This window comes from Papilio machaon, chromosome 23, assembly GCF_912999745.1.
Source record: "Papilio machaon chromosome 23, ilPapMach1.1, whole genome shotgun sequence".
NCBI classification, from domain to species: domain Eukaryota; kingdom Metazoa; phylum Arthropoda; class Insecta; order Lepidoptera; family Papilionidae; genus Papilio; species Papilio machaon.
The window spans coordinates 2011402-2038354 of NC_060008.1; the positions used below are offsets into that span (position 1 = coordinate 2011402).

Here is a 26953-nt window from a genome sequence, read left to right on the forward strand (position 1 = left end):
TTACAAGGCTATGGTATAAAAGGAGCTTTATTTCAGAAGCGAGAAAGCACAAAGTGAAATATGTAAATAACTTGCAAGCAGCAACTTTGCATTCTATATCTTATTCGACGAACAATAAAGTTCAAATTAGAACAAACGTATGGTTGTTTGTAAAAAAGGATCCATCTCGTTTGGTGCCTACCTGGTCGGGCGCAGACGAGGTCTGTATTTATGGCGCCTAGCTCACCGCGCACCACGTGGCACATCGGATGCTCGTTAGGATAACCGTTGCTCATTAGTCAATTTAAAAGTACAAGCGACCTGTAAAACTACCGCATTTTATCTAGTCATAGTCTCACATAAAAAATAGTGTTGGAGTTTTACAACTTCAGGGTTTGGTAAAGCAGGAAAAGTAACCGTATAAAGACTCCTGGTCACATCCATAAAACTGTTAGACATGCCTGGGATGGGAAACTTAGTAATGAGCTATAGGATTGTCTATGACTACTAAGATTAGCAGGTCCAAATATCGAAATAAGAATTAATGAATCCATCATATTGTGACCTCAACTATATGCGGCCCCAATTCGTCATTGTATTGTCTCGCAGAGCGGGCGGGGACAGGAAACAAGCATAGTTTGCGAGATGATTTACAACTTGACCGAGTCACTGACGCCTGAGGCATTCTGCTAAATTATTTTCTTAATTAGCTGTTATGCCTCGCTCAATGATGTATCACTTTTGTGTGATCACTTCGCATTGAACGGGCTTTTTTATAATCATATTTCTGTTTTTAAATAAGAAATATTTAATACTACCTGTCGCCAATGACTCCGTCGACATGGAATTAAAAAAAAAACTTATTTAGTAGCCGCCTATGTGTTCTTCTAGAATATGATCTATATATGATCTTTCATCAAGAACCGAAGACGTATCGAAGATACCTTCGAACAAACATTCATCCATCCATCCATCTAAACTTTCACATTAATAATATTAGTAATTTAGTAAGAAAATTAAGTTTTCAGTTATTCCATCTGCATTTCTCAAAGACAATGTTATACGTGAATGGCATTAGACAACTCATGGTACTCAAAGTTGTGATGAACACCACAATAGATAACGACGGAGAAGAATTCACGGTGATCAATGAGAGGCCTACGTCCACTTACAGAAGTCTTAAAACTAAGCAATATAGTAAGCAACAAAACTAAGTAGGTACCCAAACTAAGGCTTGTCTCCAGTAGACAGACTGCTATGTATCTTATAGTGTCGAGTTAACGCATAGTTGATCTGATTTCATCAAAGCATTCGGTAATTAGATTGTATAATTTAAGCGAGTACTACACACGGACAGAATGTCTGTAATTAATTTCCGATTAGGACACACGATTGTATTTGTCTTCTAATCAATAATGTTGTTGTAGTCTTGTTTAAATTAAATTCTAATAATAGAATTACATATGTTTACTTTTAGAAACAATATTAAGGGACTTTTTTTCATACAGTTTATATCATCTACAGATGTTCATAAGACAGATTTTAATATTTTTTTTTTCTTTTACATTTCTGATGATTTAAAACTAGAGGACTATTACCCTTTCTTATGATTCCCTTTTCACCTTTTTAGGCAACTTTATGTTATTTCACGTAAAATGAATTAACCAATCTAATAATAACAAGCACATTTTTTAATTCTAAGCAAGTTATAACTCTTGTCAATTATCTTGGTGGCCCAAGGTCATCGGCGAGTTGCGCAGTGCCCACATCTCGCTACAGCACGCTGCTTTAAATTGTGTTCTGAGCAGGGATTCGCACGAACTTAAGAGCCAACAAGATATCAAAATTAATTATACCAACTGTCTACCACACCGAATGGATTTACTGTGTTTTGTTTACCTTTATATTTCTCTCCGACTAATAATCTAGATCAAGATAAGTGATACGAAGGACAGGAGATATATCTTGAGTCGCATTATTAAAGGACAAACTCATACATTTTTATAGTATCCTAGACAAATTAGTATGGTAACAGTATATAAGAGAAACATAATTGATAATTACTCTGTGGATTGGCAGTTTTCTTGGCTGATTAATCAATTAATAGAATATAATAGCATCAATGTTTCTTTACTGTACAAATCGTGTAAACAATATATCTAGATCGAACAGTGTAATGTCAGTTTAAATATAAAATAGTTGTTTTGTATAAGTTAAGAGGAAAAAAGTAACCATTTTAAAATCCACTCGTATTTATATCTTGGGTCAACAGAAATCCCGAGTGCTCAAATATTTTGGTTTCAAGAGATAACGGTGACTTAAGCGTGGGTGTAGTGCAGATAAGAAATATTGCCCTCAGATTTCGACACGGTAAAAAAACTTGTCCTTTTTAATCCTCGACAGAAAAAAATGGGGTGAAAGCGAAAGTACCTTATAATGTCTGTAGAAAAATATATTGCACTTTTACATGTCGTTAAACAATACATAATAGGTAGATAAATTACGTTAAGAATATGGGAGTCGAAACTTTTACGGATATAATTTAAAAAATTGTATAATGTCGGATAACTACAACGCAATGGTATAAAAGCGAAAAAAAAAAGTTAACCCCTCGTGTTTCAACAAATTGGTTACAAGTGGACGTTTAAGTAATTGCACCAACAGTTCTTTAGGGTTGAGCTACTTACCTCGAGAGCGAATGGGAGAAAAATCGAAAGCTTTTCGAGAGTTACAAGTGACATGTAAGGGAATATACGTATGCTCACATTTAGTACCTAAAAAATAAAATGATGTAAAAAGTTCTCAGATCACCATTGGTACAAATTCTTGTACTGATTCTTTCACTAATTTTTTTTGGGGAAAAGGAGATAAGACAATTTGTTGTATCTGTGAATTTTATTCAAAACTTTAGAACTTAACATTTTACTACAGCAGAAAGTCAAAATAAATCTCCTTTGACATTTTGGTACGAGTCTTTTATTAACATTTCAGACTCTCATTAATTATAATAATAATAAATTTGTTCCGAGGAAACCTTATTCATAAAAGGAAACCCGTAAAGCACTACCAAAACACAGAACATCAATAGGTAGGAGCAAAACAAAGAATGAACCCCGTACCTATGGAGGTTGGGAAAAAAACGAGGCAGGTTCGTTAGGGCACATGACTGGCAATCCGATAACATCGTACCACAGAGCTTCGAAATTCGACTATACTGTTTTATGGATGCGGTATGTCAATTTCACTTAAGATTATATCAGAGATTCAAAACCAGGTATATAGTTAACATTAGAAACATTTTCCTACTAATCTTACTAATATTATAAATGCGAATGTTTAGATGAATGGATGGATGTTTTTTTGAAGGTATCTCCAGAACGGATGCGTTGATAGTCTGGATGAACACACAGTTTACTAATATTTTTTTATTCCGCACATCCGGAGTCGCAGCAGCAGCTAGTATTAGAATAAAAACAAATGTCACTTGAACCTTGACTTAGTCAACTAGGCTTGCTAGTGGTCGTAGCTTATAACAAGTCGTAGATAAGAGTTTTGCTGATGTTGTCCCGATCTATATGGCGTGATTCGTTCCATTATAAATGTTTATCTATTTTGCATGAAACTCATCGTGCCATAATTGAGGCGTTTACCTTTTATTTTAATACAAATATATGACTAAAAATAAACGAATGATAACCTTACTTGCCCTGTTTATTCTTATTACTATGTAGTTTAGATAAATAGAGTGGATTAATTAAGATAACGACAGTTTGGATTTTTTTTCGTATGTTAACTTGAAAAAAAAACTCAATAGTTATGTTTTCTTATATTCATTGAATAAATTTGGTAATAGTAGACAATGTTTTAAATTGAATATGTCGTATCCATTAACAATAAATTTTTTAATACATCAGTTTCATCCCACAGATGAAATGATCAAATGAGATATATTTAAACGTATATTATTATATATTGTAATCAATGATAATATTACATAAGCATAGGTAATATTATAAACACGTTATAATGTTACTAGTGATATTATAAACTGACCCAAATCTTACTAATATTATAATATAAATGCGAATGTTAAGATGGATGGATGGAAATTTGTACAGATGTAGAACATAGTCTGGAAAAACACATATGCAACTCAATACTTTTTTTTAATTCCTCGCGGACAGAGTCGCGGGCGCCAGCTAACTTGTCTATAACTATTATAGCGAGTATAAAAATAATATTAAAAACAAACACATTACGGTATTTTCCTAAACGTAAAACAACTAATTCAATTTACAATTAAGATAATAACGTATATTTTTAGATTGATAAAAGCGTAAACAGAATAAAAACTAAATCGAACTAAAAACTAAGTCACGACGGATGATAGGCGCGCAGGTAGCTAAGTACGGTCAGTAAACAAGACGGATTTCTTAGGTGGGGGCAAGGGGTACGGTCAACAGTGGTATTTGCTCGCTACCGGTGTTGGCCACACGCGTTTGCTTCGTCGCTCCGTCACTCGCGACGCGCACCAAACAAATAAAGCCCATTCTTCCCCCCGCTTTTTTGGGCTACGGTCAGCAAACAACGGAAACACTTATACGGATAACGTATCGGACAAATTCTTTAGTAAAATAACTTCCTTGAGTACCTTCCGTGCCCTCGACTTCCTAAAGAAAAATTTGTAAGGTAATGTTCAACTTGTTGCGTAACTTTAGCCACATTGTTACGTATCATTAGATGGAATTTTGGTCACCTAAATAATTTATTTTTCAGATATAAATATACCTAATAAGATGTGCCATTATCAAGTGTCAGAGTATATTGTAGTAGTAGAAACTGACTACTGACTGAGAAATGGACTAATATAATAAACATTGTAATTCAAATTTAGAATTTAGTTCTTCTTTGCTATCGGTACATGCGTGTGCGCATCTCGCCGCGGGCACTGTGTGCATCACGCAAAGCTTTTTATTTCCACTGTTAGCGTTCGACTTGTTAGCTTGTTGGTCTGTTCGTTGCCAAAGCCTTGTTAACTTGGACCTCCCAATTCTTTACGTCTGGAGCGTTTTACAACACCAATACAATTGATTTGATAATATGCTGTTCTTGTATTAATTCATAAGAAATTAAAACCTACCAAATAAGCGAATAAGTACTTTTTCTGTAGTTTAATAAGTTTTAATGGATTAAGTAAATCACAGCTTTGCAAAGCCATCACTGGCCGTAAGCACCCCCATGTCTTTTAAAATAGATATTGAGGTAATTAGACACCATTTTCTTACTGAAGCTGGAGCGAATATTCTTTTCATCTTGCACGTGGTCTATTCAAAGACTAAACTATCGCGGGTGGTCCAAACTGTGGTTACTACATTAGTCAACTGATCATAAACTATTAAAAAATACCCGTCAACACCAAATTGAACATAAAATATAGAACTATTCAAGGACTAAGCCTATATTTGACGTGAATTACGAACCTATAATTTAAGACGATAAAAATTAAACGTTTTCTCTTACAGTTTAAAGGTGAAAATGGTTTGAACGTAATTTTAACGTCGCTTCTTAGACAGCTTTTATGTAACTTGATCCTTCCGCGAATCGTTAATACGGTTCAATTTCCAATAGATTTATTTTTGAGAAAGATATTCTAAGTAGTTTATATTATAAACTCTATATTTTTTGTGATTCCAAGAATCAAAATTCTTATTTGGAACTTCAAATAATTTTGTGTACTATTCTATGAAGTATGAACTATTAAGGGCGAAAACTTTATTAGTTAATTCATTCGTTTATAAAAATACGCCTATATTACATTTGTAAGATGGAACCAAATTAATTCAACGTTTGTAATAAAATGTCAAATCGAGACATAAACGATTGAAAATAATGTAAATTATAGCCACAAAAAGCACCCCATTTAAATGACCCTCGTACGGCAACACCCCAGCTATTATTACTAAAGTATTATCCCTAACTGGCAACACTAATCGCTCATTAACGAGTTCCGGCCGCGCGTCGAATGGGGTTACCATAATACCACTTGTAATCTCCACTAAAACTAAATCTTTGTGGGAATAATTAGTTTTCCGACCGACATCTTATTGCCTTTTATAATGGACTCGATAAAACTCTTTCGACGATAAACTAACCGTAGGTTTCTGAGAGCAAAATATCTGTATAAAACATATCGTTATCCCTGTCATTGTCTTTGAAAAAAACAGAGATAACAATATGTTTTAAACGGGGATTTTGGTCTCAGAAACCCAAAACTACACAAAGGTTTGATGACAAAGATTAAACGACATTTAAATGTTGTAAACAAATACCATTATTTTTTTTATTATTAGTGGCCATATTGTATAAAGTTTTATATTTATTAAGACCAATCTTTGAGAAAGTGCATTCAATGGCGGAACATCACTACTATCTCCATCGTAAGTGGTAGAAAAATGTTGCTACATACTTCTTAACAAAATAACCCTCTCGTAAAAGTATCATCAAACAAAGCGACATGGACAATTGATAAATAATTCGATTAAAAAAAACTTGATATCACAATCGCCAACAGTTCTAAGTTCGTTGCATCGAAATGCATTTAAATCGTAACAAAACACCAGTCATTTATGTACGAAATCCGGTCGAAACAATTAAAAAATCGAATCCGTGCATTCCCGAATCCGAGCGATTTATACAGTGATGTCTATTAATATAAACACGCTTTATCGATAATTTCATTCTTCAACAGGCTAACATTTTACTATAAATTTAGGTAGAGAAAAGTTATCTAACACTTATAATATTAATATTTGATATTAAAAATTTATCAAGAGAGTAAATTATTTTATATCATTCGAAAAATTACTTTTAAACCTTTACCACTTAGGACAGGGTTGTTTTTTCACATAGAGACGAAAGATTATTACTAACAGTGTAAATTCTAGTGTTCTTGCCTTTATTAGCCTATTCCTATGTGACTTATTAGTAAGACAATTAGTAATAGCAAGGAAAAACCAGAAATTATCGGTGACAAATGTTCTACATTCCTTGTATTATGACTAGAGTAGAGCAATTAGTAATTCTTTTTTTATATTCCGAAACCAAATAAAATATTAATCGGATATTCCTTTAGGCTTTAGCTAGAATTTAGATCTATACCCCCGATGCAATGTGAATCACTATGAGTTCTGCAATTTTTAACAAATATACCCAAAAATTTGTAAAACACTCTCGTCACTTATTCTGAGTCTCTAAGTAAAACTTGGAACGTCTAAGTCTTTCTTTTGGTGAGTTAGCATTCTGAAATTAGAACTTTTAACGTTCTATCTTCTTGTATTCGATAACCAATAATAACTGTAGTTCACATCACTAAAGTTGACGACCTGTAATTCTCGACTTTTAATTGGTAATATTATTAAATGGAACGAGCGTTTTTACAACTAAAACGATAGGAGGAAAGAACTGGTTCCGATTTCCTTTATGTTATGTTCGTTTAATTTCATTGTATTTAATTGGAATATTTTTATAAAAATAAGTAAATATAATTGAAGAGTTTTTTGACCTCTTCTTTAACAGTACAAGAAACAAGCGTTTAGTAATGCTACGATGGTCAAAGAACTTTATTTTTTGCTACGAGTAGGTAATACTCGTGCAAGGCCGTAGGAACAATGAGTCATAAAAGAGTTTTTCACAGCGAAAGAGTCGTAATGAGTTTCCGAATACACCGCACTCTCCCGACCTAATGGGCTGACCGAGGTCGACTTGTAGAGTAAAAAAAACAACTATTATTTAAAAGCTATGGCAGTCCGCCGTAAAATTAAAAAGACAAATTATTGGACGTCTTCGTGGAAGTCAGCCTTTGTTATCTCACAAGTGTTTTTCGAGAGCTATGTTTGTCTGGCGTCTTTCTCTCGCAAGAGATATGCGTATCGAGCCGTCACCTTCATTCTAGTTAAGGGAAAGGGCGTTCTAGCAGGGCGTAACTCGCGCTTCCATCGTTACGTAATTCTGACACTTTCATCTTTCAAAACAAGGTCCGTTATTGTGCATTCGGTCGGGTGCAGTGTTACGACGCGTCGAATCCTTTAAGGGTGTAACGGTAGGTCTTCGGTATAGCGTGATATCGATTTATGACACACGGAATAAGCGTTAATTTCGTTTAATTGGCGCTCGCTCGATACCTCGTTCGTTTCGACACGGTACATTTTTTTTCTTGGGGCTTTATTACATCGCAACGCGATCAATTTTAACATAAAACGTTATGAGTATAGGGGTTATTATCGCTCGGAAGGAGCTGGTATTCTCCGAGGAGCATTAACATAATGATCACGGGCCGTGTTTGACTGAGCAGGTGTTGTGTATATCGGTTTATTCTCGGTTTTTACGATAAAATCTCGTTATATTACAAAAGCGAAACATCTCGTCAGTTTATGAGATTACGCACGGGACTGAATACATTTATTCGATTTAATTAGAGTGTACACATTCCGTGACAAATTATCCGCTACGGGTCTGGGTCGCTGTCGATGTAGGAAATGCATTAAACTCACATTTTATTAGGTGCGTGCATGGCTTTTAATTTTATTTCTAGAATAAATTTCAATGGTATTTGATTGGAATACATTAAGATATGTGGTTTTAACTTTATGTTACAATTCGAATACAAATACTTGTTGAATATTTTAACCAGAACATACGAGTCTTTCGACAAGTTAATACAAGGAATTCTAATGTACATATTTGGTACATACTATGCATCAACTTATTATTACTATTTTCTTACAAAATTGTATGTACAGTATTGTAATTATGTACATATAGTATATTCATGAATGTTTCCATACGATATTAATATACGTAAATGTAAACACAATATAAGATTTTACATGGGCGAAGTATAAAATATTTATTACTTGAAAATGTTTACGATATGCAAGTGTTGAAGTAATTTTATGATCCATTAGCTCGCTGGAAGGGCATTAGCGTGTTTATTTATAGATAATGTTAATGGATTTGTTAATAACTTTAATGGACATTAATAAAAAAATAAATGACGATATTTTTTTTAACGATTTTGTTATCGAAAATGTGCTCACAGATCGTACTGTGAGCCAAATAGTGATCACCTATGATTCATTCTATTGCGTATAAAAATAACATAAATCAATCTGACCACTCATCACAATCTCGCTGAGTTAAACTAGAGTTTAAATGCTTCCATGAAAAAGTGTGTAACTACGCTATGGCGTACATAGACTAATGGTTTGAATCAATCTTCGTTGAGACGGCTTTCATCGAGGTGCTCGAAACTCGGGCCTCAGCCGTGACCTCTGTAATTTGTTACTCTTTACTGATTTTTTAATACAAACAGTGATTGCTTATAAATCTTCTGGGATTGTTAGATGAACGGTCGTAGATTGTACAATTTTTTGTTTTGTTTTGTTGATTAAAGGTATTTGCATATATTGGAAATCACTAAATGTCAAATGTTTTACTGCTACTATAGGTATACCCGGAATTTAATTTGACACATCGAAAACCAGAGTTCTCTTATGATCCACGTGCCAACTCATCTACGATTCGGGATACAACCGATACAATAGAATCAATATGTAAGCTTTTTAAAACAACTGCCACATAAATCGAACTACTTGTAAATAATGGCCGTTTTAGATAAAAATATAAGGTCGTGCGTGTGCGGACAAGGGAGTCACATTTATACGCTATCGCTGCTTGTGATAAATTTATATTTGACCCTGTTTATATTTAAACAATGCGTTCACTGTACCCTTCTCAGTTGTTTAGACCATAGTTACATAGTACATCAACGTTTAGAAATGTATATTGAATGATAACATAAGCGAGATCCAATTGATTCTATAAATATCATAGTTTTCAATGTTTAAACAATCATTCAAGTGTACAAAAGAGAATAGAAACCTTTTAATAAAAAGTACATAAAAAATAAGTAAGTAAGTAAGTAAAATAATTTTCAAACGCAATTTTTTTACATCACTACTTCACATTACTTCTGTCTACCTCAATAGCGAAAAATAGTTGATGCTTAAATAACACCTCGTACGTATGAGTAAATATCTAAATCAAACTAACACAAGCTTTAACACATGTGAATATAACATGAAAGCGTGTTTTATAAAAGAAATCATACATCCAAAACAACCTTATGATTTAAATAAGAACATAGAAGAAAATGTCCAGTTCAACGTGAACCAAGCGATTGTATTAAGTCACGAGTACAGTACTGTAGGGTTACAGTTCATGGTGACTGGTCTTGCGTTCGGTTCCCCAGCGGAATGATACTACAAACAAACAAAAGAGGAGAGATAACATTTGTTCGAGAATATGAGTCAACGTGCTGGTTTGTTTGCGCGGGCCACGGGGCGCGGGCTCAAATCTAAAACATTTGAGGCGTCTTTGATGATTTAAGTTTTGACTTAGTTATTAGATTTGTATTTAAATTTATGTATTGTTTCATTTAATATAATATTGTCAGATGAAAATTATATTAGTTCAACACGAGATAAATAGACTGCAACAACTTTAATTGTAGAAGTGAACTGTTCAGTGCCAAAACAAACATTATAATATGTTCAATAGCACTAAGTATACAAAAAAAAATTAAGTTGAAATTAAATTACGTCCCTTAGTAGGAACGTATAGTGAGCTGATGATGAAATAAATAACAAATTAAATAAATAATATAAAATAATGTGATAGTTTTAAAAAAAAAACTATCGTAATTCATTGAACCAAACAAGTGAGTTACATCAGCAGGGTATTCTAATAAATTTTATTTAAATATACCCACATAATACTGTACAAAACTATGTAACACGAACTAATCAAGTAACATAAAGACCACGACGATTATCAAACATGTTCACAACTAATTCTACCATTACGAAAGAGGTTGTTCGTTGCACCAGTGAAAAAACAGGCAATATTTACACTCACAGACCTGACATTAGTAATCCTGTCAGTTAGCCGCCCTGTGTAAGCTGATTACGGAAGCTAAACATTTGAAGAATTTAACTAGTATTCCCTTGTGTAATTTAAGATAAAATCTGTGATACGGCGATGCGACTTTGTTTTATAACTTGAAAGCTTAAAACTACCGCAGATAAATACAACATATCTTCTTCGTTGATAAGATTATCTTATAAAAGTAGACATCTAGTCTACTAAATGAAGCGCATCATTGGTAAAAACATGGTGTCTTAATACATGATTTGTAGACTGCAAACAATGAGTTGAATTTGATACCTTAAAGAGATGTGTCACAAAATAATTTTGTGCATAAGTTTCACTAAGTGAATTAAGTTAAACTTATGATCTTAAACATCTTAGTCACTATAGTACTATAGATATACATAAAAATCTATGGATTCAATTGTACACAACTTAGTTTTTGAAACAACTGAACACACATATAACAATAGTTATCTAAACAATACATTCTATACGATATAAATCCCGTTTTTGTCTCTAAAAAGCCCCCAACCACGTTTTCTCGATCGCATCCGCCGCGTATGGGCGAGCAATTAAACGTCCAGAAATAGCAGTAGTAAGGATTGACGAGCAAAGGCGATTTATGTGAGGCGTAAACCGACACCCGGTAATGCCATCGCTGCGCAAACGTCGTAACTTCTATCTCAGACATGTCGGACTAAGATGTGGCTAGAATCAATCTCTAGATCTAGCTACTTAGATTGTAACATAAAATAATTTATAGATTTTATTGTATAGATTACGGGCTTAGTTTTTTTTCATTTCAACTTTTAAAATGTTCAGTGCTAACAGTACAGTAAAAATTGTGCGTAATATGAAGTCATAAATTCTTAAACTTACTACCCTCTTTATCCCCTACTAAGAATACAGGATGATACATTGCCTTTAAAATTTAAATAAAAATATATTATTAAACAAATTAATAGATCGACTAGAAGTATTTTCAGTAGGACCGATAAAACTTTAGAACATAATTAACATTAAACGTACTAGTTAAAATAGAGCTGTATATAAAACGAGATAAACAGGCTCTGTCTATAAAATCGTCAAAAACAACATCGACGCTCTCACGTTCGTTCGGTTATAAAATCGATTAGCCAGTACTAATCGAGACTATACGATTCTGTAAAACCATTCGAGCGTTGAGTAAATAAACAACTTTTTTATATAAATTTTTACTGGGTAGCCAACTAATTTGCTTGGTCCATAAGTCTATCTATAAACTTACTAGACGTATCCCGCGACTCCATACGCGTGGAATAAAAAAAAACTTAATTGGCCCATGTGTTCTTCCAGGCTATGTTCTACATCAGTGTCAAATTCCAGCAAGATCTAGGCAGCCGTTCTGGAGATATCTTCTAACAAACATCCATACATTCATACAGTCGCATTAATAATATTAGTATAATAGTAACATAAATGGATTTAAGTCTTTTTTACAATAAGCTGAGATTCACAATGTATATCTTCTTACTTTCCTTGTCTCTACTTTTTTTGTATGAACGTGTTACTATTATAAATAACCCGTACGAATAACTTGAGACTATTACGTCATTTGTAACGTTTTATTGTGATAATATTTAAATTAATAAAGTTAATGCATCGAAAAAATTTATTAGTCTTAGTGCTGGGGTTAATAACGCGTGTCGATTTAAATAAAAATTTTATAAACATAAGAGATAAATAAAAAATACGGTTGTCGCACACCGTAACAAGGTTGGGTTTTTGTATAATGGTTATCTTGTTAGTAAAATTGTTAGGTAGATATAAAATAATTTGGTTAAATTGACACGGTAGTGTGAATTTAATTGTTTAATACGACTGCTTAATATTTAAATAAACAGTATGTTCTCATTATAAAATCTTCACGCTAGAGTTATTCGCACACATTAAGATTAAGTTAAGTTATGATAATATGGTAAAAAATTTACAAAATTAAAGTTATTTTAAAACACGGTATGAAGTCCTATGTAGCCTGGGTAACATTTACAACCGATTTAAAAAATATCGTAAAATTTACACACAATGAAAACTGAATATTACAGAAACAACCCTTTTTCAATGTGAATTTCTATATATTTATATTTCTAAATAAAATAAACACGTGGGTTTCAGACAACAAAATCTCCGTTTAAAACATATTGCTATCTCTTTTGTGTCAAAGATAATGACAGGAATGACGATATATTTTATACATATGAATGGTGCATATGCAAAGTTAGCAGCCAGTTTTAATCATTAAAAGTACAGTAAAGAACAAAACTGTTTAAAACCTTCCATCATATATATTTTTACAAATCAATCTTTCGTGGAATCAGCGCTTTAAATAAACCTCTTTTAGAGGACAATAAAAAAACGTTCTACAACTTTTAATGTAATGTACCGAATTTTACGATGTACATACACCAAAGTATAAACTGGCTTTTTTTAAATATAGCACGACGCTAACAATGGGGAGCATACTGTACGTTCATTAACTCTGTCTGATTTATCTTTACAGCCAGTTTGACTAGTAAAATGCTACTGTCGATATCGGTACGGTTTTTAATTCGACTCTTTGAACTTGAGCAAAACAAACACTGCTGGCGATCATAAAGAATTTCACGACTTTCATTTAACAGTTTTAAACAGTGGTAGCGGAATTTAATTAACGTTCGATAGTTGGTTACGTTTATAAACTATCATCAAAAATACATAAAACTATAAGCAATACAACCTACTAGCCTAAAATTTGAAACAATAAAGATCCAAAGCATATCTTGTGACTCAAGTTGTAAATTACAGTTTTTAAACTGTGACAATCGCCTTCGTAACGTCATCGTCAATTATTTTAAAATTAGTATAAGATTTTTGGTGTAATTTACGAGTCCACTGCACAAATTTTAATAATTTTTCGGTGACAGTACAATGTGACAAAACACGATACTGACGACGCAAGGATACATACAATATTAGTTTCAAATCTGCGAAACAACTTCAAACGTTTCCTTGCGTACGAAGGGCCTTAATATCCATTCAGAGTCGTAAGTTGTCGTCAATAAGGGATTTCCTTAATGTACATTTAGTGTGTCATATCTACACTACACAGTTATTTGCATCGGTTTATGTGCTTCGTCAAAAAACTCTTCCAAAAAACAAATTGCACATTTCAAAACAACGTTACTCCACTGCAGTTTAAATGCAGTTTACACTGATAAAAAACTATGATTTATTTTCCATCAAAAAAGCGTATATCTTGCTGCGAACAAGATGTTAAACGAAAACCTTCCGAGCTGTTGAATACGCTAATCTAGGGAAACAGCTTATTACGTGCAAGCCTATTCAGTCCCGCCTTGAAAGAACCACGCTGTGGTTGGGAAACATAGGCCTCATAGAATTCCATTCCTTAGATGTGCGCTTTAAAAAGGGGGGAAACAAACGCTTTGTGCGAACACGCGGGTTAGTAACAATGGTGAGCTTCTTGAAACAAGCTTTTGGAATTAACGTTTTTAATTTTATTTTCGTATGGAAATAAACTGTTTTCACATGTATTAAAAGGGTAAGCTATAACCTAGTTTTAAAGTATTTGAAATGCTACCCCATACTTGAGACTGAAATTGATAAGCCAAAGAAATGCCGAACGAACATTGTCCCACAACACTTGCCTGATGACATACGTCATAGCAATGACAAAGAAATCGACGTAATCTAGGACATGTTATATTCTATCCAAATAATGTTTTGTTATAATATTTTTAAGTCACAATTTATGTTATCGGCAAAGTTATTTACTTTAATTGAAAGCATTTTTGTTGACATGAACATTTTGAATATTTATTAAATAAAAAGGCTGTCTGAGGTAAATCAGGTCTTTAATTAAATTTTATGTTTAAATCTCTTTGAACCAAGTAAAGACTTTATAAGCGCTAGCGATATGTATGACAACGTAATGTATAAACAAAAATCGATTGTAGCAAAGGCGATATCTGTTATCTTCCAGGTTGTGCGTATCAATATTAACACGAAGGTTATTATCCCTGTTAAGCCCAAGGCTGACGAGTTAGAATGATAACACGCGCTGTGAATCTTAGGGTTAGCAGACAAGGGCTTCCCTTGATATTTGTGTTATACTATCACTGAAGTTTTATTTGCGGTACGATTTGGTTGTCCGTGATTGGGCCAGTAATAGAACATACAGCAAGCGTTTTTCAAACCTAAATGTAACTCTATTCGATTTAAGACCGTACTAAGAAGTAAATTGTACTCATACTAACTAATTGCTGTTTTTATTTTTAAAAGTACTTTGATCACTTAATTTATGGTATTCATTGGATGATCAAGCCTTACCCAGTGATGATAAGTTTTAAATATTTCCTAAACATGTACATAATATTGTATTACGTCACACGTGGTTTTAGAACGGTACAATTTCCGCAGCCCTATCATCTAAATTCCGTAGACGCGACATGTAAATAACACGTCACACACAAAGCATTCGGTGTTGCTAGTTGTCGTACCACTTCACCGTGTAATATTTCACTCTGTGCCACCTTTCAGGCTTACTGGCTACGATAACGTATCGCTCATATTGGACAGGACATTATTGATTTGCTGATAACATCCTACTTTCTAAAATACAGATTTTTATTTGAGTATATTTTTATTAACACACGTGTAATGCACATTTAAATAAGAGATATATTTCATATGTTTTTTTTATTTGATCAGCCACTCTCCTTGCTTCGTTTACATCATTATTCTAAACATTTCTATGGAGTGTCAGCGGAGTCTGTATTACTCTTTAATAATCTGTCTTTAAAATAATAAATTAGCAGACACATTTAGAACTTCGTGAGCAGTCAAATTCAAATTATGGCTTAATATTATTAGAATACAATATTTCAAGAGTCGTTTACGGAATTAAACTATGCAAAAAATTATTTTGCAATAAAATTATATCATATAATATTATTCGTTACTTAAAAGGCTTATCTTTTAATAAACCAGATTACCTTGGATTAGCGTAATCTTATCATTTTAACGAGCAATAAACGAATTTACTGCGTGAACGATTTTTAAACCATTTTAATATTATTTCATATAAAGTGAGCAATGTATTTACTTCTAAAATAATATTTATTTTGGTACGAACTTACATATTCATGAGAACTATGACATGTCCACAAACAGTAGTAATCATCATCATCAACCTGCCCTTATCCCTATGTAGGGTCGGCACAGTATGTACTACTCCTCCATATATCTCTATCAGCCGTCATATCTGAATTTAACCCCATCTTTGGCATTTCCTCTTTCATAAGTGCTTTAGTATAGTCACTTTTGTGGTTAGGTAAACAATTTTGTGGTTGTAACACAATTTTTTACATTTTTTCAAATATTTCCAACGAAAGCATTTCAATATTTATCAAACACCTACACCTAGTGTTAATCTGTTCAGCTGAATCTGTTTGACTATATTTTTTGGTATAAAATTCACTATTTGTCTACTATTTATATACAAAAGTTAGTTCATTTTTAAGACTGACTATGTGGCGATTAAAACAATACTTAATTTTAATTTATTTACAATCAATTAAATAACACCTATATACATAACACACTTTAACCGTTAAAATTGCCGTTAAGAACATTATTTCTTTTAAAGGAAGAACTTGACAGGATAACAATAATGTTGTTATACAGTGGAAACTCGTCGTATCACGTTACCTGGGTCGCCACCGCAATTTATTTCCATATTCATCGCGCAATGCAAACGGAAACAACACCAGTGTTACAACAAATGACTGCACACCAACGAGCTAAACTTGCATATCTAATGCATTCGCGAAGGTTAACATAGTACAATGACTATAAAATATCGAACTAGAAGGCACTATTCATATGAGTATGACGCCTTAATATTCGAACAAAAATATTTAGTAATCTCTCTTATCTTTAGAAAAAAATGAGAGAAATGTGTTTTCTTATGAATGTTTTGACGGTGGAAAACACAGTAAGTTCCAGGGTCGGGTAGCACAGCAGATTTTGGGCTTTAATAAGATTGAAACAAGGTTTAATTTACCTTTGCACGCCTTTTTATCAAAGAGCAAGCGAAAAATCTGCTCTGCTCTCCGCCCCGGAGATTCATCGCAAATTTTATAAAGATTTAAGCAATTGAACACATAATTATTACCAAAAATCATATCCACACAAGTAATGTAAGCATTATCAGCTCATTGTTTTCAGATTTCGAGAGAGTAATATTTTTTTTTATTCGAAAGAAAGTTCTTTTATCTCCACAGCAATTTAACATAACAAAGCCTTGGTATAGCTTCTTACAGTTATTCATCGACGATAACCACAAGATATTAAAAAACAGTTCAGACCAATCGCAGCTATTTCGACGCATTAACAAAAAGTGGAAAAAAAAACCATTTCGAAACCCGGTCTATAACAATAGAAAAGTATCGTTGAGCGCACTTGCTGGTACATCAACGTAATTACAATGCTATTTCCAGACTCCCTATAGCATTAATACAAAAGCTATGCAGGCCATTGCGACTGCCTACGTAGAAACAAACAGCTTCTATCCGCGGATCGTAATTAGGAAGTATATGTTTTATGATCCCACGCTCACCCGATACGGCTCAGTGAAATTAATAACGGCTAATAATTTCTGCTATGCCCTTTACAGCAATATTATTTGATTTAAATTCGATTGTTAACATCGTAAAAGCCGTATTTGTAGGATGAACGTCGCAATTACATGTAATATTGGAATTAACTTGCATTTGTCACAATCGCCGTCTTAATTGAGTTCATTTCACAATATGTATTTTTTTATATTGTTAAATATGATGTTTTATCATAAGGCAACATTAACCGATATCCATTTATTCCGTGTACAAACAGAAACACGTATTTACACAACACACAAGCATTTAAAGACATATTGTAACAGTTAACAAGTTGCAAATACCAGGCTATCATAAACAAGTGGGATGCGCATGAATGAAGACCGTCACTAGACGGCGACATAAAATTTAACAGCTAGTAGCCGACACACGCAAGCCCCGGGGCGAGTATAAACGCCTGTCGGAGCCGATTCAAAGCGACCATGTTACGATAGTTATGCTCAATTATGTAGCAAGGTAGCGACAACTCTGTCCGTTTCACTCAATGTCGGTGTATTAATTCATATAATTATACTCATCTTGAATGAGATATATGAAAATGAAGATTAATTAACAATCATTGACTTTTTCTAGAGAACATACAAGTCTGTTAACGGTCTAGATGAGATCGTCTTGTTTGTTAATTCAGGATTCAAATTATATGATATGATTGCCCTATCAGTTCCCAAGATTGGTGATAATGTCAGGAATGATGGGTTTATGTAATGAGACAAATCTTTAGCATAGACTGAATTCTAAAGACAATAAGCCGTCAGATTAAGCATGAGAACAGTCGGGATGTCGGTATGCAATAAATACTAATTAACCAAATGTGCGCCAAGGCCGAATTAATATGGGGATTTGAGTTAAGGCGTTGTTAATGTCTCATGCTTACAATATAGTCATTTAAATAATTTTATATAGCAAGTCTTGATAAACAGAATATTACCGATATGTTAAATTAAATTATATAATAAATAATTTTGAAATAAGTTATGAAAACACAGTTAAAATTTTTTATGACTTTATAACGTTTTAATTGTAAAGATTTTTGGAAATCTATCTTTTTTTAAATTAAACGCTAAAATATCATTAGTTTTGCTACATTTTTTTTTAAGTACAGATATGAGAAGTGACATGTTAAAAGTATATTTATGACGGCACATAATGACCTACGTATCTGATCTTTAGATCAAAATGTATATAGATTAATAGGTTTGTTTTCGTACGAATACAAATAATGAATAATTTATGATACATAGTTTCTCTATATTTATGTAAATGGATTTGAAGCGTATCAATATGGATAGATATTTTTTATTGGTCCAAATAGATCCATTAATTCAAGAGTAAGGGCTCGATAGGTCGAGTCGTTTAACATAGGCAATATTAATTACACCTACATTAATATGAACAACTGTAAAAACAGAATTTAACGCATCGTTTTTTTAACAAAAATATTAGAAGTTTAAAACCAAGAGATGACTAAACCCACCCACTTTCAGTCTCACATTTCAGTGTTCTGGCAGCGCCCTCTACCAAGAAACCCAGGATCCAAAATGGCGGACGGAAGTGGGCACAGACAACGCCGCGTTGTTCTCTATATATAGACGTGATTTTAGACGCGTGCGGTACACAGACTAAACAAATCCAGAAGCTCAATAATGGAAAAAGATAACTGTGTCAACAGCTAGCATTAAAATTGTTTAATATACGAGTGAATTATAACGTTTACTATAAACCTTAACGAAAATATTAATATTATGAATAATGGATTTAATACAATTAGTCATACATTTCTATGAAACACTACACTATTACACTACACTACTATTTCCATTAATGGGGTGACCAAGAACTCTTTGTATGAGATACAACCGACATCATGTTCAAGCGTTGATTGCGTAAAAAAACTAACTACAGAATTTAATGAACTAACAATCCTTTAATATTTGAACCAAAGTAATACTATATTGTTTAACGTATAATTTTCGTCAAAACATAAAACTTAAATTATTTCTATAGAGTGGTTATTTACGAATGATTTTGTCTCAGTTGCTCATCTGGTATGATTACTGATACGCCAACCGCAACGGATATCGCTCGAGACATTGACTTTTTCTAGACCGCAAGCGAGACGCGATCTGATATTATCCTTAAGCTACGTCCGTCATAAAGCCATGAATTAATGTGACAAGCATGTTAGAATACAAGTAAGTCTAAGGAACTGGAAACAAATTTAATTGAAATAATAAAAATGGGTCAAAAACTTGAATAAAAGACAGTTCACAACATCCTATGCTTTTTTTTCGTTCAGTCCAATTATAACATTAGTAAACAAAACTATTCATGTACAATACCGAATACTATAAAAAAAAATTAGTACAACATAGCGTAACAAGTGGCCTGAACAAATATAACGAAATCGTCGCGGTAGTTTCGAATGCATTTACCAAACTCGAAATGGCGTAAAAATCTCTAACACGAATCGAATCCAATCCCGGACCGGACGAGAGCTATAATCTAAAAAAGAAATCATTCGCAGCGAAGGCTCACAATGTGTATTGTAATGGCATCACGTACGATAATCGATACCATTATGACATACAAAACAGAATTGCACCTAAGTATAATCCAATATTTATACCATCCGTGACTGCGACGCTTCGAAATTCCAGTAGAAATCATTCTTTTGTCCTTATCACACGATCAGATAAAAGTGAATGGGAAATAGGGACGGGTGTTTGTAGTACACTTCATCTGTCCGTCGTGTTTGCACTGGCTCGCCTCTCGCCTCTCGCGACAGGTAAATTCGTCGACAAAAGCGGTGGGAGTCCGTGTTTATTATAAGGAATACCGAAATGCAGGTAGAGTTTCATTGTATACGCGCCCCCAGCTAGCGAATAATAGAGTTTTAGGAAATGGTACAATGAGCGAGTAATTTATGTAGACGTCCATACAATATTTTACATAAATTTCGGGAAAGGTGGATTTTTTGTATGGCGCCCGTTCAATCGCTTGTTTTGATTTTACGTTAGTTTCGCTGTTTGCGGTTGTTTTTGTTTGTTTTACGGGCAATTTGAGATTTAAAGGAAGGACTATCTTAATCTGCGATGCCTATCTGTGGTTATTTGTGGTACGTTCGTTGATAATTAAGTGCTTTACTCATTACAGTTAACAGTTCCGATGTTAATCTACGCGTAGAATTGGACATAATGAGGTCGACTACCGCGTCTACGTATGAATATTAAATAGCCAGCCGGAGCTCGTATAAAAATTTGATGCTGTCATAAACAATGCTTTATCTAAATTCTTGACATCAAATGGCTATCAAATGAGACACACCTTGTGCAGTAAACATAACTAATCGATCCATTCACTGATGTGTGCGGCACAAAAAATGAGAGGCTATAAACTTGATAGAAGCCGGCACATCAAATTCTTACAAAAATATTATTTTATACCAATTGCACTTATAAATTTCTCAAAGCACACTTTTATCCTTATTCCTACTGAGATAAACATTAATATTGCATGTCATGTATATTTTTATGTCAATAATTCTGTACCCCAAATAATTTGCGATCTTATTCTTAGGCGCTATACCGAGAAGAATCCCAAATAAAGCTACCTGAGCTGTCACCCGCTGGGAAACCGGTGATACAGTGCAGCAAAAGAGCAAGCGCCACGTGAAATTGTACGTTCACTTTGCACTTTTGTTGACAGACAATTAATCTAATGACACAATTGTACGGATATATTTTTTACTACGACCACCCATATAAAGTAAAAAAAACTAATTTCGTACAACTTTATTCATAAAACGAAAGCCTTCTTCGGATCTGGTGTATCAATATAATTGGTATATGTTGAAAACCAGTACTGCAATGGATTATGAAGTGCAATAAGAAAATTAACATTATTAAAATCAAATTTGCTTTGCTCTGCTAAATAAGCCGATTTGTAAACCATCTTATCTCTACTTGACAATTTCGTTATGCAATAAAGTGTTAAAATAACTGCCGTAGTTTATTTGACTCACCTCACTCTCGGTCCAATCGATGAGACTAGACTTCTCTTCGAGAAGGTTTTCAGAGCTGCGCTTCTCGTCCTCGCCGTCCCCCTCGTCCTTGAACACCTTCACCTCATCCGTGGAGCCCAGGTCGTCGCCGCCCGAGCTCGCCGCTGAACTCGAGTGCGCATGAGGCATTTTCAAGAACCCAGCGCCCCAACTTCCATTATCCCATCCTTCAACACCTATCCATCACCACTATCTGTTATCCATGACCACGCACTACGATTCCATTTTGTCTCTAACACAAAAGTAACTCACTGAATATGGTCCTTCGAGCTGGATGAGCATGAGCTAATGTTTGAATCGTTTATCACTAATCTAAATTAGGCACCCTTTATTTCAACTAAACTAAAATGAGATCACAGATAACTTTTGTCAGGTTGAACTTAAGCTAAATTTGCGTCCCGCTTTTTTGTGTGCTGTGTTGAATCTGTAAAGAAAAAAAGAAATAATTAGTGATCATCCTGGTGATAATATAAAGATGACAAAGTCGCCATTTTACGCAGTTATATTTTGCGGTCCGCGTATTTCGGGTCAAGAAGTTTGTCAAGTGACGTCGACAGCCTCTCTTGGCCTAAAGCCAAGTATCGCTGAGAAAACCCCTCAAGAATAACGCATTGACTATACAACAAAATACAAGTACTTTTGTTCTAATTATCTTCGGATTTAAATAATTCAGATGACACGAATAGTATTAGGTCTTCAATGCTTAGTGTCTATCATAATAATAAGTAATACCATTTTTCATTACAACATTAAATCGTTACTGAGTTGCTGAGATCACAAATATTGCTATAACTAAACTCTATTCACCTTTACTCTTAAATATGTATCCTTCCTTTAAAACGTAAGACTATACTAAAATGCAAATGTATTTAAAAATAGAGATTATTAGTTTGACAGACGAAAGTCACGCGACCGACAGTGCGCGCACGCAGCTATACTCGTAGTAGATACGTAGAATGCATTTGTCATAGTTTGTATGTACAAGTAGTAGAGGTTTGGTGCAATATGAATAATGTCGACCGACACGCCCGAGGAGAGTTATGCATGTCAATGATGGCGTGAGTTACGAAGCGCTAGAGCTCTTTGTTTAATAGGCCTGCTTTAATGAGCGTACGCTGGCTAAGGATATCGCTAGAGGGAACATTATTCCTTATTTTCCTGATGGAAATGAAAATTCTTTTCTAAATTGAGAGAACTGCCAGTGCAAGGTAGATCATGAAATTATTAAGAGAAAATGTACGTGCTTGAGGCAGTTAACTAGGTGAGCCAACGAACGGAATGGTACAAGTGGAAGATAAAGCATTAACGTATGCTGATTTCTCTGTATTTTGCGTGTACTGTGGAACAATCTAATTACTAGAGAACAAATTATGGAATCTTTATTTTATAACAATAAGTAATTAAAAAGTTGAATAATATTTAATTTTAACTAAAAATAAAGTGTAAATATTTAATTACAGCAAACCTAAGTACCGAATAATCCATTTAATTTCCATACAAATAAGCAATACTGGCAAAAAACGTTATAAGACGAACACGATTGTATAATTTTTGAATTAAAATCGCATTTAAAATTATATATTAACTTAGTTAGAGTACATAATAAATTAAATATTATGTATAGCAACAGTTTATAAGCTTTAATATATAAACAATTATAGAAAGTTAGTAAATAAATGAAAAAAATCCAGTTATTGTGATTTACTACATAATCCTAAATAACAATATATTCTAATTTGGCAGTTAAAATAAATGTTAACTATAAAATATTTAATCTACGCCCACGACTAAAAATGGGATCAAATTTGAAAGGGCTAAGAAACCTCGTTAATACTGATATATGTTAAACCATTTTGTTACTTTCTATGACAAGTATTGACGGTTATTTATTTATAAATGATATTTCATTATTGTCGCAATTACGCTTAAACATTTTTTATTCGTTATATGTTCGTAATGTGTCTATTTCTGTGTGTTTTCACTCCTGAAACAATTGTGCAAAAACATTTTATGATTCTGTTTAAAAATTAGGATTCTACGCAATTTTCAGTACTGAAATTCAAGGTAAATAGTACTGAATATATATATATATATATATATATATATATATATATATATATATATATATATATAACATTAACAGTTAAAGTATATTTGTTACATAGTATGTACTTGAATATCATTTGCCAGTTCTAAGCTATTCCTAACATAGCACGAGCACGAGCAATCATAATAGTACGACAACACACCATTAGCATTATGGAACCGACTACATGCATACAATGCAAACAGATTGCGTACTCTATAGGTGTGAATATTATGTCCACTGACTAACAAATTATACAGGGTGAGCTGTATAAAGATCACTATGTTTTATACATTTATGCAACATCCTGTATGATAACGTGGCTTACGAAACACTTGAATAGTTTTTAAACCAACGACATCATGGGTAGATTTTTAAAATCGAACATGTAGAGTATTCTAAAATAATGCGTTTGACACAAACAAATCAAATATTGACTGACTTCATAAAATCCGTAACTATGCATTTCTACGCCAATCAATGTGTTTCTTTTGGAACTAAAAATTCTCCATACTACCGAAACATACAAAAATATAACTAGAATACGATAAACACTTGAAAGATAATCCAGTAGGTTTAAGTAATGCGCAGAAATAATCAATTCCAGTAACAGGTTCCCTGGAACGAAAACGCAGTGAAACGCCACGGGGCTAGAAACAGGTCGCTAGCGCCAAGTTATTTATGCCAAGATGCATCAGTAATGCGATAATTACGGTAATGTATGCGTAAAAAATTTGTAACGTAGATTCTATAAAAAAAAAAAACTTTTATGTTTATCTTCTACGTGTGCCTAAAACACTGAACATAATTTTATGATGACTTTCGGTATTGTATATTGAGGACACCAGTTTTGTAATTTACTTTTTTAAGTGGCATTGAAACGCATTATGTACTAAGGTAAATAAATGCTATCTATTTTGGTATGTTTATCTTCAGCGTTATGTAATATAAGAAGTTTCAGACGAGATATTGTAATCTGAAGCAAAATATGCTCGCACGTGATAGATTACAAGATAGATAAAGAAAAACATGATATAATTTTACTAATATTATAAATACAAAAGTTTAGATGAATGAATTTTTGTTAGAAAGGATCTCCGGAACGACTCAACGGATCTTGGTATTTGGCACAGATGTAGAACATAGTGAAGAACACATACGCTTACTTATTAAGTTTTTTTTTTAATTCCGCGCTGACGGAGTCGCGGGGGACAGCTAGTTAAGTCATAAATGGAGAAACAAAGTTTACCACAAAGATATATACCTAGTTAATACATTAAGAGATAATGATCACATAAATAAGAAAGAAATAAGATTGATTGTGGATGGTTAAAAAGGTAAAGGAAGAGCAAATGTATGGATGGATTGTGTGAAAGAGAATATCCGTAAGAAGGGAGTGAATTCTGATAGAGATGTATTCAAGAGTAGTACATAATGTGTTGACATATAGTAAATACATTAAATATATATATGTTAATATAAAACAAGTAAATAACTTGTAGCAACGTAATCTAAGTATGATGTAATTTAATTCGAGATCACACAAGAATAAGTTACAAATAAATTCCAAACATAAATGAAAATGTGCGAAATATAAAAGCTAAATGAAAAATATTCTACATATAAAAGGCATTTGTATCCTTCCATTTGGCAACATTAGTGAACGAATTATTCAACGAAAAAAAAATATATATATATTAGCAAATGAATTCTCTTTATTATATCCAGGCATTTATAAAACATAGATTCGTATCCATGGCAATATTCCAGAACGTTCAATTTACGATATTGGTCGAGGCACTTAAGCTTAAAGTAACTAATGCATTTATAGACAATTATAATAATTCAAACTCCAATTCATAACGTTTTACGTAAATCGTATCGAATTATATGAAATAAAGCATAGATGATATTAAGTAAAGATTTTTAATAGGCTATAATTACAGAAACAACTGACAAATTACAGAAAACGTCAGTCATCCTTTAATATTGGATATGACTGTACTTTTTTAAGAATAGTATAAAACTATGCATCAGTGTTGTCACAAAGCCTAAGAAAACAATAAAGATTACCTATACATCGCGGACATTTTTGTAAGAGTATTTGTAAAATCCACCTATTTCTACATTTTCTATAGCTAACTATTGTTACTTTCTTAGTATGATTGTATATTTACATAATAGAATCCAAACTCCATCATTGAAATACGATTAGCTTCTTGATTTAACATTTTTAACAGTAAATGAAAACTCTAAAGATGTTCGATATCGCAAAGGTACAATTCAAAGTATTCGAAAATAGGATATATAAGTCTGCAGGTAATAAACAGACAGTTAAACAGTAAAACTGTAAATGGCAATACTTTGGTCGACGCTGTTGTAATGGGATCTTGCTTAGGTATCAGCTTTTATGGTGGCCTTTACGATTTCGCTATGTGAAACCATCGGAGAAGCTTCGCGACGTGTGGTCGAGTTTGCCTTCTTTTATTTCTATTCCTTTAGATTTTCACGGCTGCCTTTATTAAATAGGCATATAGAAGCCTGCAGTTTAATACAAGTTCTTAAACTGTTTCGATGTAATATGAAAAAAAAAAATTATTAAAGGGGAAAATTTATACGGATAAAAAAACCTTTCCATTTCCTATACTTACCTTATTAGATACGTCGCCCACGATTCCGTTCATGCAGAATCTTATATATATAAAAGAAAGTCGTGTTAGTTACACTATTTATAACTCAAGCTTAGAACCAGGAAACGGACATAGGATAATTTTTACCCCGTTTTCTATTTTTTATTCCGCGCGGACGGAGTCGCGGGTAAAAGCTAGTTTAAAAAATAATCTTAATTGGTAAATAAGACTTAATTGGTAGCCTATGTGTTCTTCCAGACTATGTTAATAATCCATGCGAAATATCAGCAAGTTCCACACAGCCGTTCTGATTTCAAACATCCATCCATACATTCGTATTTATAATATTAGTAAGATAGAAAAAAGACGTAGTGAGATATGCCAAATAGATATTCTATTGTATGAATGTTTTGTTCCAAAGTTGAATCCCTCCATCTAAGTCAGTGATTGTCAAACTTATTTCTTTCACCGCCCCCTTTGAAAATCAATTATATTT

The 26953-nt window shown here is 33.1% G+C and overlaps 1 protein-coding gene across 5 annotated transcripts in view; it reads right to left on the reverse strand.

The window, feature by feature from the left end:
- The window catches only part of LOC106719867 (protein pangolin, isoforms A/H/I/S), a 134040-nt gene that overhangs the window by 90422 nt on the left and 16665 nt on the right, over positions 1-26953 (reverse strand). For all 5 annotated transcript variants that reach the window (XM_045683777.1, XM_045683776.1, XM_045683780.1 and 2 more), the window contains exon 2: positions 21703-22165. In XM_045683777.1, coding sequence (XP_045539733.1) covers positions 21703-21870 — 168 coding nt within the window. In that variant the 5' untranslated portion in view covers positions 21871-22165. The remainder of the gene's footprint in view (positions 1-21702; positions 22166-26953) is intronic.